The sequence below is a fragment of the Pollachius pollachius genome (genome assembly GCF_949987615.1).
Source record: "Pollachius pollachius genome assembly, chromosome: 9".
NCBI classification, from domain to species: domain Eukaryota; kingdom Metazoa; phylum Chordata; class Actinopteri; order Gadiformes; family Gadidae; genus Pollachius; species Pollachius pollachius.
The window spans coordinates 9,911,414-9,928,924 of NC_136942.1; the positions used below are offsets into that span (position 1 = coordinate 9,911,414).

General features: G+C 44.4%; 1 protein-coding gene across 1 annotated transcript in view; it reads left to right on the forward strand.

The window, feature by feature from the left end:
• Positions 1-17,511, forward strand: part of b4galnt4a (beta-1,4-N-acetyl-galactosaminyl transferase 4a) — a gene marked incomplete at its 5' end in the record, with an annotated part of 135,192 nt that overhangs the window by 59,539 nt on the left and 58,142 nt on the right. The window contains one exon of the mRNA XM_079742802.1: positions 17,161-17,262. Within this exon, the coding sequence (XP_079598928.1) occupies positions 17,161-17,262 (102 nt within the window). The remainder of the gene's footprint in view (positions 1-17,160; positions 17,263-17,511) is intronic.

Genomic DNA, 17,511 nt, shown 5'->3' on the forward strand with positions numbered 1-17,511 from the left:
TCTCTCTCTCTCTCTCTCTCTCTCTATCTATCCATACAAATAAATGTAGTGTTCTCCACAGATGGTGAAATATCTGACATTCACTTGTATTTGCACACACTACCTGTTTGTCGTTGTGAAGGTGCGGACGAGCTGTACAGAAAATTGCAAACAAATGCACTTCAATCCCACAAAGCCGTGCAATAACACACCAGCACACCCCATATATCATCACATCACACCCCAAACAGAGATGGATCGGCCCATTCTTCATCTCAAGGGGAAATGAAGGCTTCACAGCAGCACAAAACAAAAAACACACAAGGCATAATTAGAATAAAGCGAGGGGTATAGAATGATATCAACAATTGCATTCAAATATTAAAGCATGATGAATGGATTGAAGGCCTTTCTCCTAACCACAAGCGGCAAAGTTTACTTCACTGGTTTACTCTGGAGTTCGTGATCTTCTGGGATTCATTTCTGTTGGCTTGTAAAAGGTCAGCCAGGCTTTGCTCATCCCTGAGTGTCGACCATGTTTTGTCAGCAAACCGTCCGTCCGTCCGTCTCCGCCGGAGTCCATCTCAGCCTGGCTCTGATAAGGTCATTACCACCACCAAGGGGTCAAGCATGATTGACAGCTGAGTGTCTGTCTCTTTCTGGCTGCCAGCTGCCTGCTGTCAAATCCCATCCAGTCCAATCAGACCTCACAGACAGAGCCCACAGTGGCACGCTGTCCCCTCATCACCTCACCTCATCCCTTCGTCCTCATCCCTCCTCCACTACCCTCGTCACCTAGTCACCTCCACTCCCCTCGTCCCCTCCCCTTGTCCCCTCCTTCACTACCCTTGTACCCTCCTCCGCTCCATTCCCCTCCCCCCGTCCCCTTGTCAGAGCTCCTCCACCCCTCCTCCAGAGCGATGAGGGGCAGTATTAAGCCGTACTGAAGGCTGAATCCAGCCTGTTTATTATGAAGACGTCAGACCGTCAGAGAGGGGCGTGCTCCGTGCCTCACAATCCATCACAGACCCCCCCCCATGCTGGGCTCCCAGTACGAGCTGACGTGTTCATGTTGAGTGTTTGATATCCAATCACTTTCATCCATGGGTTCTGTGCACATGAGTGACCCCGGCAGCCTGGGTTTGGTTCGTCCTGTTTGATTGCTCATGTTTGAAGGAACAATCAAATGTGTGCTTGTTCTCTATTTGAGGGTAGCCGACAATATGCAAGATTTGCGATTTAGAGCTTGATCTGGTGTTAGGGAAAAAAAGAAAAAAATTCTTCTCCGAACCCCTCGCTCTCCGAACCCCGCCCTCCCTTTCAAAACCAGAGTCATTGATAAAACTCAACTCCAGGTTTCTCTTCGCTGCTGCAGTCAGAGAGATTCGCTGTAGCCTTAAAGTTATCGCCTACCTGACAGAATGTGTTTAAGACCACTTTAAACTTAGACATGTGTTTATTGTACCTTTAATATCAAACTCCAGCAGAGAGTTTCTATGTATACTGTATATATATATATATATATATATATATATATATATATACAGTGGGGCAAAAAAGTATTTAGTCAGCCACCAATTGTGCAAGTTCTCCCACTTAAAAAGACGAGAGAGGCCTGTAATTTTCATCATAGGTAAACCTCAGCTATGAGAGACAAAATGAAAAAAAAAAATCCAGAAAATCACATTGTCTGATTTTTTAAGAATTTATTTGCAAATTATGGTGGAAAATAAGTATTTGGTCACCTACAAACCAGCAAGATTTCTGGCTGTCACAGACCTGTAACTTCTTCTTTAAGAGGCTCCTCTGTCCTCCACTTGTTACCTGTATTAATGGCACCTGTTTGAACTCCTTATCAGTATAAAAGACACCTGTCCACAACCTCAAACAGTCACACTCCAAACTCCACTATGGCCAAGACCAAAGAGCTGTCAAAGGACACCAGAAACACAATTGTAGACCTGCACCAGACTGGGAAGTCTGAAACTGCAATAGGTAAGCAGCTTGGTGTGAAGAAATCAACTGTGGGAGCAATTATTAGGAAATGGAATACATACAAGACCACTGATAATCTCCCTCGATCTGGGGCTCCACGCAAGATCTCACCCTGTGGGGTCAAAATGATCACAAGAACGGTGAACAAAAATCCCAGAACCACACGGGGGGACCTAGTGAATGACCTCCAGAGAGCTGGGACCAAAGTAACAAAGGCTACCATCACTAACACACTACGCCGCCAGGGACTCAAATCCTGCAGTGCCAGACGTGTCCCCCTGCTAAAGCCAGTGCATGTCCGGGCCCGTTTGAAGTTTGCTAGAGAGCATTTGGATGATCCAGAACAGGATTGGGAGAATGTCATATGGTCAGATGAAACCAAAATATAACTTTTTGGTAAAAACTCAACTCGTCGTGTTTGGAGGAGAAAGAATGCTGAGTTGCATCCAAAGAACACCATACCTACAGTGAAGCATGGGGGTGGAAACATCATGCTTTGGGGTTGTTTTTCTGCCAAGGGACCAGGACGTCTGATCCGTATGACGGAAAGAATGAATGGGGCCATGTATCGTGAGATTTTGAGTGAAAACCTCCTTCCATCAGCAAGGGCACTGAAGATGAAACGTGGCTGGGTCTTTCAGCATGACAATGACCCCAAACACACGGCCCGGGCAACGAAGGAGTGGCTTCGTAAGAAGCATTTCAAGGTCCTGGAGTGGCCTAGCCAGTCTCCAGATCTCAACCCCATAGAAAATCTTTGGAGGGAGTTGAAAGTCCGTGTGGCCCAAAAACATCACTGCTCTAGAGGAGATCTGCATGGAGGAATGGGCCAAAATACCAGCAGCAGTGTGTGAAAACCTTGTAAAGACTTACAGAAAACATTTGACCTCGGTCATTGCCAACAAAGGGCATGTAACAAAGTATTGAGATGACCTTTTGTTATTGACCATTGACCATTTTCCACCATAATTTGCAAATAAATTCTTTAAAAATCAGACAGTGATTTTCTAGATTTTCTTTTTTCATTTTGTCTCTCATAGCTGAGGTATACCTATGGTGAAAATTACAGGCCTCTCATCTTTTTAAGTGGGAGAACTTGCACAATTGGAGGCTGACTAAACACCTCAGCTATGAGAGACAAAATGAAAAAAAAAAATCTAGAAAATCACATTGTCTGATTTTTAAAGAATTTATTTGCAAATTATGGTGGAAAATAAGCATTTGGTCAAAAACAAAAGGTCATCTCAATACTTTGTTACATGCCCTTTGTTGGCAATGACAGAGGTCAAACGTTTTCTGTAAGTCTTTACAAGATTTTCACACACTGCTGCTGATATTTTGGCCCATTCCTCCATGCAGATCTCCTCTACAGCAGTGATGTTTTGGGGCCTTCGCTGGGCAACACAGACTTTCAACTCCCTCCAAAGATTTTCTATGGGGTTGAGATCTGGAGACTGGCTAGGCCACTCCAGGACCTTGAAATGCTTCTTACGAAGCCACTCCTTCGTTGCCCGGGCCGTGTGTTTGGGGTCATTGTCATGCTGAAAGACCCAGCCACGTTTCATCTTCAGTGCCCTTGCTGATGGAAGGAGGTTTTCACTCAAAATCTCACGATACATGGCCCCATTCATTCTTTCCGTCACACGGATCAGACGTCCTGCTCCCTTGACAGAAAAACAGCCCCAAAGCATGATGTTTCCACCCCCATGCTTCACTGTAGGTATGGTGTTCTTTGGATGCAACTCAGCATTCTCTCTCCTCCAAACACGACGAGTTGAGTTTTTACCAAAAAGTTATATTTTGGTTTCATCTGACCATATGACATTCTCCCAATCCTGTTCTGGATCATCCAAATGCTTTCTAGCAAACTTCAAACGGGCCCGGACATGCACTGGCTTTAGCAGGGGGACACGTCTGGCACTGCAGGATTTGAGTCCCTGGCGGTGTAGTGTGTTAGTGATGGTAGCCTTTGTTACTTTGGTCCCAGCTCTCTGGAGGTCATTCACTAGGTCCCCCCGTGTGGTTCTGGGATTTTTGTTCACCGTTCTTGTGATCATTTTGACCCCACAGGGTGAGATCTTGCGTGGAGCCCCAGATCGAGGAAGATTATCAGTGGTCTTGTATGTATTCCATTTCCTAATAATTGCTCCCACAGTTGATTTCTTCACACCAAGCTGCTTACCTATTGCAGATTCAGACTTCCCAGCCTGGTGCAGGTCTACAATTGTGTTTCTGGTGTCCTTTGACAGCTCTTTGGTCTTGGCCATAGTGGAGTTTGGAGTGTGACTGTTTGAGGTTGTGGACAGGTGTCTTTTATACTGATAAGGAGTTCAAACAGGTGCCATTAATACAGGAAACGAATGGAGGACAGAGGAGCCTCTTAAAGAAGAAGTTACAGGTCTGTGACAGCCAGAAATCTTGCTGGTTTGTAGGTGACCAAATACTTATTTTCCACCATAATTTGCAAATAAATTCTTTAAAAATCAGACAATGTGATTTTCTGGATTTTTTTTTTTCATTTTGTCTCTCATAGCTGAGGTTTACCTATGATGAAAATTACAGGCCTCTCTCGTCTTTTTAAGTGGGAGAACTTGCACAATTGGTGGCTGACTAAATACTTTTTTGCCCCACTGTATATGCTTACCGATTTACAACCTCCGTGTAATTTGGAATTGGATTCCGAATTCCGATCTTTTTTTCCCGGTGAATAATTGGTCAGTCGTGTGTGATGTGGACCAGAAGGCCCAGAGGGAGGGCTATGTGTGAGTGGCCCCGGGGCGCGGTTCAGAGCGCATCGACCCAGGTGTGTGTCCCGGGCCTCCCAGCTGGTGTCAACACACGCTGGCTGTATTGGCCAATACCCAGAGCAGTGTCCTGGGGCCTGATCGATAAAACTCATGCACGCACGCACACCTGCTGGGCGAAGATATCACATTCATAGACAAGGACTGGTAACGCCGTGTGCCCGGGGGGCCATCAGTCATGTATAACACACACACACACGTTTCATTCTCTCTCCCTCTCTCTCTCTCTCTCTCACCCCCCCCCCCCCCCCTCGCCCTGTGTAGGTTGTCTCCCCCTTTGTATTCACCCCAGCCCCCATCCATCCTCCAGCCAGCGAGTCAAAGCCACCGCCTCCATCACTCTGCTATCGCCCCCCCCGCCCACCCATCCCTTACCCTATTGTCCGCCGCGGCGCCGCTAACATGAAAAATGCACGCAGAGAGACGGAAATAGTCGCTCTCATTTCTGTGAATGTGGAGTTTTTCTCTCGTCGATGGCCTCCGCCTGCAGCTTCAACCTCAACCACGCCTCTGTGGACAGAGTGCTGACCAAGGGCAGGTCAAAAGGTTTTCCTGCTGATGTGATGAGAAAATCCTAAGGATAATACTAAATTATATTCCTATAGCACCTTTATAGCCCGAGGCATTTTACAAGTAAGGTGGAGAAACAAAAACAAGAACAGATAACAAGTCAGTTAATAATTGATTGGTTGTCCCATGGGTGTAATGTTTGGCCTTCACACTCTTTGAGAAGGGGTATTTGACCCAGCGTTGCGATTTGCCGAAGGCAAGACTTCAACAAAGTGGGGGCAGCCAACCCACAGGCTCCGTCTTCCTAGCTGTAACAATAGAAGGATATCAACTCGTATAGATACTCGTATATGATAGTCGTATTTGAGATGAGCATTTGAGTCTCACATTGGGATGGGATTTTTTTTTAAAGCTAGGGTAAGCAGAGTGGAAAAAACATCCAGAGTAAGCTAGATTTGAAAAGTATCCAACCAAAAAAAATCCAACCCCGCCCGTCAGGCCAACCTCCAAAGCCACACCCCCAAAACACAATCCTAGCTCGCTAGCTTAGCATAGGTCTGCATAGCCTTCTGGAATGACAAAAATGCATCTGAAATGAATTGCCTACCCTAGCTTTAACGTTGAAGGCATCATTTTAAAGTGCTGTGGTAGATGTGGAGCACGGCATTCAAACGAGCGAAAGACGACGGTGGTCCAAGCTACTTCCCTGAGACCTGGCATCCTTTATTTAGTGTCGTGCATTTTATTCAGTAATTTACTGTTAATGTTGCTGAAAGACAAAAGTAAAATACAGAGGAAAACAATTCCCTATTGATTGCACCAATAGGTCTTGTTGTCTGGCACTTACTCAATAAAGAGGCAGGGTAGCTGTAGTCTGCAATGAACAGATTAAACACAAATTTGAACACACACTTAATGTAGCATCGACCCGATTCATTTTTCATCATTTCATTTTCTGTGCTAAAAGTGTTGTGATGGCAACTTCAGCGCGTTACCATGTACACTTTCCAAGGGCTGATTCAGAGACGCAGCGAGACCATGGCTTGGAACTTCTGTTCTGATCTGAGATCTCCTGTTCTGATCTGTGATCACCTGTTCTGATCTGTGATCTCCTGTTCCGATCTGGGATTTCCTGTTCTGATCTGTGATGTCCTGTTTTGACCTGGGGTCTGGTCTGATATGCGATCTCCTGTTCTGATCTGAGATCTCCCGTTCTGATCTGTGATCTCCCGTTCTGATCTGTGATCTCCTGTTATGATCTGTGGCCTTTTCTGATCAGTGATCTGTTCTGATCTGTCATCACCTTTTCTGATTTGTGATCTCCTGTTCTGGTCTGTGATCTTCCATTCTAATCTGTGATCTCCCGTTCTGATCTGTGATCTCCTTTACTTATCTCTGATCTCATATTCTGATCTGTGATCTCCTGTTCAGATCTGTGATCTCCTGTTCTGATCTGTGATCACCTGTTCTGATCTGTGATCTCCGGTTCAGATCTGTGGTCTCCTGTTCTGATCTGTGATCTCCTGTTCTGATCTGTGATCTCCTGTTCTGATCTGTGATCTCCGGTTCAGATCTGTGGTCTCCTGTTCTGATCTGTGGTCTCCTGTTCAGATCTGTGGTCTCCTGTTCTGATCTGTGATCTCCTGTTATGATCTGTGGTCTCCTGTTCAGATCTGTGATATCCTGTTCCGATCTGTGATCTGTTTTGACCTGATATCTCCTGTTCTGATCCGTGATTTGTTCTGAAAGGGGGTTAAGTGGGGTTGGAAAGGACCAGAACCTGGCGGAAAGTCTGCCGTCGGGTCGCGACAGTTGTGTGAAGCTTTCTACTAAACTGTGACATCAAATATAAATATCTGGTCCCCCACTGGGTTTCTCCCGGACACACAGTGTGACGGTTGTCCCCAGTTTGAACCAGAAGTTAATATATAATTTAAAACACTTATTTTTCTCTCTCTCATTTTTTCCTTCTTTCGTCACACATTGTACATTGATTTACACTTCCCCATGAAAAACAGGTTATCAAGGCATTAGGAGTACGGATGCGCTGAATAAGTTGTGGGGGTTTGGACGTGTCTCCTGCCGCACTCGATAGATGTTCCTCCTTTAGTTTGAGGAAGATTCAGAGTCCTGTAGGCTAGTGTTTTTTGCTCGTCCCTACGCATGCTTCTCCACTGCATGTGATTCAGTGTATCGACTGTCTATTCCCGATCCGTAGGCCAAGTTCACGGCTCGGACTTAAGCGGATACCGATAAATGTGGACAAACCACTGTCTCCTTAAACGTAGAAGGTCCGATGTGAGTTGGCTGAATGCCCGACACATAATCCAACAAGGCATAGCCGTTTGTCTTGTGAATTGACAAACTGGTTTTATGAGGGCATGGATTGGTCTGTTAGATGTTTTTCCAGCATGTCTTCGTGTAAGTGTTCGAGGAGTAGCGGGCGGACACAAGGCTGAAGTCCTCTGAGGATAAACTATCTCAAGGGCAATGTCTGAGCACCCCGTCTGAACATAATGGTGCTGTGGTGCTAAGATGGAGGTCTCGAGGTCAGCGTAAGGAAATGAAGTGGACCCAATCAAAACTCAATAGTTCAGAGTAGACTCTGCATAGCCTTCCCCCCTAACCCCCCCCCCCCCCCCCCCCCCCCCCCCCCCCCCCCACAACCCTCTTACACACTTGTTGTATGTTCTACGTCCTTGTACTTAATAATAGTACTTAGCATTGTTTAGCGTCTTATCTTAGCTATCTTTGTTGTGTACGGGAATGGGTTAACCTAACAACTGTAAGTGATTGGCCCTTGGTTCTATGAACATCCTACAAACAGAGATATATTGTTGTTTCTCTTCCTTCTGACAAATGTACTTATTCTAAGTTGCTTTGGATAAAAGCATTTGCTAAATGCCCTTAATGTTAATGTGAAATGTATGTTCATGTTATACGACACGGACACAGTGTAGACTTTAACACGGTATGGCTGTATTGCACGGTTCATATAGTGTTTTCGATACAAAGGGGAACATTTTAAACGGAATCCCACACCACATACCTCCCTCACCATGGGAATTAATGAATATTTTTTTAGTTTTTGTTGTAATTCAAAAGGTTATCCAATGCAACATTTATATGTGGACACCCCTTAGAATAGTGGTTGTCAATTATTTTTTTTAACATACACAGACATGTCTTCAGCCAAGTACCCCTTTGAAGTGAAATTGATTTGCTCATATTGAAAAGATTTAACAATACACTACAGCCAGTATTCAGAATCATGGTGGTTCACAGGCAACATTAAAACATTGAAAAATACCTATTTTCAGATGTGTTCCTCGTATCAACTTCATCTTTCACAGAGCACCCAGGGGTACACATGCCTACCGAGATCCACTGCCTTAGACCATCCAATCACTTGCTGTTTGTCACCTGCTCCTCCTCATCCTCTCCATCCCTTCGTCTGAGCGCTGTTGAGCCATCCTGCTCTGAGGACATGTGAGTGATCGGTGGTCACGTTTCCACACGCTCACGACGCCTGTTTGTGAAGATTATCTCCATCAAGCTGAGCCTTTTAGATTGTTCTTTATGAGTATGTACTTAATTGTCCTGCGTTGTTCACTCTCACACTGTCTCTTGCTCACACACACAGCTCTCCCTGGCGCGTCTGTCTTGTTTTTTCCCTTTATTTTTCTGTGTTGTCTCTCTTCATGCCTGCATCGCTCCATCAATGCACCATTCTCTGTCTCTGGTCCCACTCTCCTTCCCCAGACCTCCTCCCCCTCCTCTCCCTGCTTTTCTGTAGTCTAAATCTGTCCACCCAGAGCTGTTTGAGGCATGGATGTAGCGACCGTTATTGAAGCCCTGCTGAGAAGCTATAGGGTTTTGTTATATCTCATCTTTTAGAATATCACCCTTGAGAGACAAGAGGCTATCTTGCTAGTGCTTCCAATGTTTTTTCCATCCAGTGTCGGGAGCTCGCCTGCCTAAACTGTCTGAGTTAGTGACCCGGAGAAAGAAATTCAAAGGCCAAACAAGTGTGGAATGGAAAGTGCCTGTGTCTAACCTCAGGTAAATGTCACGTTCTAAGTAAAGCAATGAGGGGAGGCACCGATCTGGAACCATCCATATTACCTTCAGAAGAGAGAGGACACCTAAGAGCTGTCGACGTCGGTTTAAGGACCGTAGCGGTCTGGGGGATTAACCATCATAAAAATCTCTTGGGGCTTTACTTGAACCTACGGAACTTATATAATTAGTGAGGATGACTTTGTTTTACCGGTTCTGCGTTTAGCGTGGGTGCGCCGTCAGCATGTGTGTAAACATGAGCAATATCGCTTCCCTGATTTTGAATCGATTTTTGCCAAGGTTTTATTAACAAATAAAAACTATGGATTGTCATGAGGGCACTTTACACACTCTCCTCCTACTTTATTTGTCTCATGGCGTTAAAGGGTCTTAGGCAGAACAGGCACAAAGTCGTTCTTGACTAATTATATCTGGACCGGATGTTTTAGTGATGCCCGGTGCTACGGCTACGATGGTTGAATCGGCAATCCCTTTTTTATCGAAAATGTGTCTTTGCTTTTAGTGATCTGTTCCAGATTTGCCCCTAAAGTCAGACTTTAAAACTTTGATTTAGAGTCTGATGGCAGAAGACCTCAAATCTGGGCGAATGGGTGTTTCTTTTTGTTTTGCTTCATATTTCGCTTTACATCCCAGCTTGAAGCAGTGATCTGTGAGCGCTTCATCGTCAAACACAATCTCGTCCACCAGTAGAACTATGAAGAAGAACTATGAAGAAGTGTCTAAAGGTTTCAGATCAACACTGTGCAGACAGGCCACTGTAGGAGTCCCCTTCTGAAGCTTGGTCTACTATGCGCAAATATGTTGAATTTCGGTCACAGGGATCAAGGCAACCTTCTGTGTTTGGTTTCCCAAAGGCTCAGTGCCGTCTCCCCCAGATGTTATTCTGTAACGCAGTAGGACTGCTGGACCAGAGGTTCTGCTGTAACACAGTAGGGGAGCTGGTTCAGTTCTGCTTTAACACAGTAGGACTGCTATTGTAGATCAGAGGTTCTGCTATAACATAGTAGGACTGCTGGATCAGTTCTGCTATAACATAGTAAGACTGATGGATCCCAAATTATTCCTAACAAACAACAATGAATGATGAATGGACATGGGAACACATATGAAGGATCGGAGCAGGGTACAGATATAGTCATTGTGTTCTTGGTTCCTTCACTATGCTTGTTGTTATGTGTTACATGCTGTAGCTCTCAGGTGAAAAGAGATGGTTCCTCTTCTCTGCTCTCGTTCACTTTAAAACTGCAGGTCACACAGGATTTAGAGAGATAATTGATTTACGGGTGCTGTCTGGGCCACACACGCACGCAGGTACAAACACGCACGCACACGCACACACACAGGTCAAGCCTTGCAGCAGAGGATTTGGATTCTGTCGTTTTCTCTCTCCTCATCTCTCTATCTTCTTTTGGCTCTGCCTGGGCCGTGTTTGCGCTTGACAAGGGAAATTAATTACTCTCATCGGTATTCGCGGGCACGTCCCTCGTCGCTCTCCTCGGGCTGGGATCAGCGAGGTCCCCGATTGGGCTGCTCGGTGAACAATGGCCGACAGGAAGTTAACGTTCACGGGGGGAGTCGGGATGGCCCGTGGTGGATGGAAGGGTGTTCGGAGGGGGCGGCTGGACGGATGGTCGGACGGGTGGATAATGAATGGAAAAAAAGGAGGATGGATGGGTGGATGGAGGGATTGATCGAGGAATGAATGAAGGAATGGAGAGTGAAATGATGTGGAATGACAGATTGAGCGATGGATGAATAAACTGGTATTTTGATAGATAATTGGGTCGCTGGGGGGGAAATTATGCGATCATGTGGACATTGTGACAGGTAATCAATCAGCCCTATACACGCACGGACATAAACAGTTGGTTTCAGACATGTCCGCCAGTGGAGGAGCTCAGACTTCTTCTCTCTTTCTCTCCCTGATGCCTCCAGGAGCCACGCTCTGAATCTAAATCACTCAGTCAGTCAGACCGGCGATCGTCAACAAGGCAATATGAGACAAACGATAAGATTGAGATTATTAATTAGAGCGGTGGAATCATCGCTCTTGCTTGTTATTTCCCGGCCGGCCCCAATGGAATCTTTTATTCATAATATTGTCTCAGCCAAGGGGTGTACATCTTGAAACGATGAGCATATTACTAATGACCACAGAATCAAAAGCCATTTTATCAATGAGACGATATTCCTAATATTATAATGGGAATTAATGCGGGAAAATGAGAGTGGTATAACACTTGTGGAAATGGATGATGTTCCTTGTGTATCCGTTTTATTGAAAATGGGACAACTGATGCAATCAGGGAATATCAGGTTATTGTGGCATTACTAATTACATTGACATTTTCAGCAAGGGCTTGGTCGATGACAGCTAGATTGGATTATTAAAAAGATTTGATGATGGATGACACTCAAAAGCATAAATCATATGCGGATATGTGGATAAGTGGAAACCCAGCTTGAATTTATTATTATTTCACATTCTGTAATATTATGTTCATATTATGCATTCTGATTATATAAGCTCTGATTACTTGCACAGTCAAACCTTGTGATACTTAATGTTTAGTACTTAACTAAATACTACTCTAAGAAACTAACTAAATACTACTAACTCAACACTTTAACTCATTAATAGAAGAACACTAAGAGCTTTATTAAATTAAATCGAATGTGAAACGTTTGCTATTGCATCATTAGAGCGAACATTATGAAAATAGTTGAAGCTGTTTCCAAAAAAGGACATGAATCATACAATAATTATCAACGATATTTTATAATATTGTTTTATATACTCCTACTTCTGTCTGTGTGTTGTGGCTGTTTGTATTTTGGAGACCATTTTCTTTGCCCACAGTAACCTCGAGTTTATTTCCCGAGCCTTTACTTGTGCGTCACATAGCGATAGTCTGCAGTACACTCCTTGACCAACAGGGTGGTTTGTGTGCCATGCGCGTGATGTTGGCCATCTTGAAATTGAAAGAACACTGGGGCGATTCTTTCGAGTTACTGAACTAATGTGGTCCGATTTTATAACGTTACTGTATATTTGTTAAGGGTCGTTGAGCAAGGCTATCTTTGTCTATCTTTAACTGTTAAGTTGTAAATGTTATCTAGAACAGGGGTCTTCAACGTTTTCCAGGCCAAGGACCCCCAAACTGATGGAGAGATGGAGCGGGGACCCCCTACTTATATATTGTATAAAATTGTGTTTTATATTAAACTGGTCCTATAGTGCCATGTATAAATGTACCTTGTTATTTTGCATTCAATACTAAGATATTCAAATAATACACAGGTTCATATATTCATGTTTTTATTTTAAACATGTGCAAGGTACAGTGAGAAGGGTGGCCATGCCACTGACATTCATAAACATAACATAACATAATAAACTGATACCTGCCAAGATCAACAATGTCTGTCAATTGCATGTAATCATGCATTCACATCAAGTTATGCGAATTGACATTTTTAAAACATAAATGTGGAAACGAAAATTAGTGATGCTTGTAAGTGTCATCTTTTGCCTGATTCATGTCTTTCTTAACACTCCGCAAGTAGTCCGGTAACTTATCAACCCCAGCGTGTCCGGTTGCTAAGCGACGTCAACGTCTTTGGCAGACTTTCTCTGCTGATCGCTTATTTTCCCGATAATGACCGGCGTTCTGTACATTATCAGGGCTCTCAAGTCTCACGCATTCGGCGTGAGACACACGCAATTCAACCCATGCACACGCTCGTATTTCTCACGCAGAGAAATTACCAGGATAGCGCTCACCAATTTGGGCCGCTGTTTAAAGGGGACATATCATACTACCAGGTGTGAGTGTGATTAGCCATTACAAGCAGGTTTGAAAATGTGCAGCATTGTGACATCACAAGTGGGCGTGTCCATCTAGATGTGTGCTGGATAGATCAGTCTACCAGCCTACCCAGTAGACACTGCTCATCTATCCGTCACACATCTAGGTGGACACGCCCACCTGTGATGTCACAATGCTGCACATTTTGAAAACGGCTTGTAATGGCTAATCACACTCACACCTGGTGGTATGATATGTCCCCTTTAACAGTGGAACAAGTAGGAATCAAATGGGTTTAAAATAGGGTAACCAGACGTCATCTTTTGCCCGGACATGCCCTGTTTTTGAGACACTTTAAAAAAAATGTGTGGCGGAATTTTAAAATCGTCCAGGATTTTATTAAAGCCTCATATGTGTTCACATTGAATTTGCGTTGCGTTTCTCTGGGTCGTTCACAAACTAGTTAGGCTACGACCTCCCCTACTCCTGTTCGCTTTGCATTGGTGGAAGTGATGAGGGGGAGTGGTTAAGTAGAGCCTTCAGATTGGACGGTTTGACTGACTTAGTTACCGACATGTTTTGTACATATTTTTTTACCATTATTCTTTTATAGGGACAAACATTAACAAATTTCTCCTACAGGGGATTGATAAAGTTCTATCTATTGAACAGAAAGAAACACTTGGTCATACTTTACACTCTTTACCACAGCATTGGCCTACTGAATGCCACAGATATATTTTCAGCATTGGACTGAATGCCACATAAATATATAATTATGTTTTTAAAGTTTAACGTCTAAATGTTCAGGGAAAAGTATATGCCTCTACTGGTGTTGCTTAAGCCAATAGCCTTTTGAGGCAGTGTTGTTTCTGAATATTAGTGTTAAGGGCCAATAATGCTTACTATCATACATTAGTCACCATGTCTGTGGACACATTTGTATGCAGTCACATGTTAATATACCCCCCCCCCCCCGACAAAATTTCGCTCTGAACTCAGTTCAAAACTTGAGGGCCCTGCATTATCCCTTACATAACAGCACTCTCTCTCTCCCAACAGTCTTGGCTGCGCAATTTCTTCGAAATATGTATTGTTAGCGGCGGAGGAGGGGGTAGATACAAAGACCGGACAAGAAACTGACGTTGCTGTGCTGTCCTTCTTAATTGAAGGAGCAGGCAGTGAAAAGCTCTCTCCTGCTGGGCTTTCATTAAAATCAAATACATAAAAATGGCGCCGCCGGTCCAGATGTGTCAGGTGTGTGCAAGAGACATACGAACTTACGCTTACGCTTACTTTTGTAAATGCCATATGTACTGTACATTCGGATCGCATGATAGGAATAGATCTATTACGAGTAGAAATCGGATCAGAAGTGTCCATGTAAACGCGCCTAGTGTGTTGGATTCATGTTAATGTGTATTTAAAGACATTTCAATTTGTGGAAAAAATTGCAGCAGGGGAATAAAAAAAAAAAGTCTAATCAACCAAAACCTTCGCAACCCCCCTGCAATAACTCCGCGGACCCCCTGTTGAAGACCTCTGATCTAGAAGATTTACAGTTCAGCCTTCATCATACAAAAGTCCTTGTAGGATACATTTAGGCCTAAAGAAATGGGCTGGATAGAGAAGGTTTACTCGCTAAAGCTGGTCGTACCATACAGTCAAAACAAGCTTCCACCAGCTACCGGAATCCTCCGGAATTCCCTCGGTGTGTGCTAGAATTAAAGACGTCCGCCAACTGAATAATGCAAATGAAGCCCGGAGTACCGAGGTTTGATGGGGCGTTTCAAATCTGTCATCGCTCCTCACCAACCAATGGGAATCAATAGGAAGTGATATATTAAAGTCCCAAAGGTGCATGAGATGATGAATTCTGTCATCTCCGTCACAAGATTTATGGAGGATGACTGCACGACGGCGACTGGTGGAGCCAAGACACACACACTTAGACACACACACACATTTCGACACACAGTCACTACTCTTAGATATTAACATTGTGGGGGCTTTTCTGAAGTGTAGATGAAACAGAATCCAGAAGGAAATGAACTGGTATCTAATCACAAATACAATTATTTTTTAATCCTCCTAACCCGCACTAAGATAAATTAAGACTGAATCCCAACCAAAGCGTAGAGAGTTGCATGTCTGCAACACAATTGGTCCCAGGTCATCAATATAATATAACTTATTTATAATAATGATTAGAATAGAATCAATATTCCTATCATTGTTCATGCTAGAATGTTATGCACGTCTAAGGATAAGCAGGTCCAGACAGACAGACATGTTGCAGGACAGATTCCTAGACTTCAGTAGGACCTCAGAAGGTGTGTGTTCTTGGACACAGCTAGACTATAGCTTGCTTTGCCTTTGAACCTCGAACAATGCCTTGAATGTACTGAACTATTTTTAGATCTATGATTTTCACACCCTTGGTACATTTTGTTCCTTTTGTGTTTGAATGTGTTTGTGTGCGTGTGCATGTTTTTGTATATACTGGGGTATGTGTTTGTGTTTTTGGGTGTCTGTCTGTGCCTGTGTTTGTGTGTATATGTCTGTGTGTGTGTGTGTGTGTGTATATGTGTGTGTGTGTGTGTGTGTGGGCGGGGGGGGCGGAGTGGTCCCGTGTCAACCCCTCTCCGAGTCTTACTCCTCATCCATTGGTTAAAAAGTCACCCATGTTTTAGCGTCTGTCAGTTCTCTCTCTTTCTTCTCCATCTCTTTTCATCTTCTTTTTTCACCCTGACTGCATCCCAACCAAACAGTCCTTTTTTTAACCTGTCTACATTGTCTCTGCGGTGGTGAGCTACTCTCTCTCTGTCTGTCCCTCTCTCTATCTCTCACGTGCTCGCTCACTCTCATTGTGCACAACACTCTCTCTTTCTCTCTCTCTCTCTCTCGCCCGCGCTCTCTTTCTCCCTCTCTGTCTCTCTCCGTCTCTCCCTCGCTCGAATACTCTTTCCGTCTCTTTCTCGCTCACATTTTCTCTCCAACTCTCCATCTCTTTCTGTCTCTCCCTCACTCACACTCTCCCTCTCCATCCGTCCCTCTCTCTCTCCCTCTTTCTTTATATTTATCCACACACTGTGTATCACACACTCTTTCCCGTCCTCTGAGAGAGCTAAATAATGTGACAGGCTTATAGTCAGGTGCTCTGACTGTGTTTGCCTTTGAGTTAGGCAGCTTCCTATCTTTGTGATCTAGAAGTCTTTCAGTGCCCTATTCATATGGCCTCAAACTATAACAGACAACAAAAAATTTCTCTCGCTCTCGTTCTCTCTCTGGCTGTGTCTGTTTTTTACTCCCTCTCATTCTCATGTTCTTATCTCTCTCTTTATTTCTCTCTCTCTCTCTCTCTCTCTCTCTCTCTCTCTCTCTCTCTCTCTCACTCCATCTCTCTCTCTCTCTCACTGAAGGTTTGGGACATTAAACCATTTGACACTTTTATCCCGAGCAGCTTATAAAACCTTTCGTGCCTTCATCTCTCGACAGGGGGTCCCAGGTGGGCCTTGATCCCCCTATTGTCAGCCCAGTCAATGCCTTAATTTCCATTCTCCACAAATTCAAGCGCACAGGACCAGCTCGATCTAGAACGGCTTCCCCAGGGGTGAAGCCCAGATTAGGGGGAGACTATGGGTCTGCCTGGGATCCCTGTTGGTAGAGGGAGAGAAGCGGGCTGGAGGAAAGTAAAAGTGTTAAAAGAGGCTGCATTAAGGGGAAGTGGTTAAGAGGATGGTCTTATCACTAAAGCCTTCTGGGCAAACACACTCCATTTACCATGTTCTTAAGGGATGTCTGTGCTGTGTGTACCTGTGTTCGTGTGTGTGCAAGCCTGTGTCTGAGATGGATGGATCGATTTTTGTACATTCAAGTCCTAGGAATTGGTGTCCCGGCCTCTACATCGCGGTTCCTTTTTTCTCTGCAATGATGGTGTTACTGGACTGGTGCTGACTCCCATGCCTTCTCCCCTTTCATAGGAGGAGGAGCTGCTGTCACGAGGCGTTGCTGACGGCAGAGACTACAACCACATCCGGAAGTACCTCAGCCAACACCAGCAGAAGCTACCCTGGAGTCCAGAGGTAGGACTGCTACCACCCCTCCTCCTTCTTCCCTTCCCTCCCTTCCTCTCTACTCTTCTCCTCCTCTCCTCTCTGATCATCAGCTTCTCGAGACGAGATTGAAACAGATTTAACCCCATTTTTAGCATTTTAGCATATAGCATAATTTTATGCTATTGTAACACTATATTCCCTTGTTTGAACACAACCACCACGAAACATCACGTTGATCCTCTCCCTCCTCGTGTCCCTCCCCTCCTCCTCATCCCT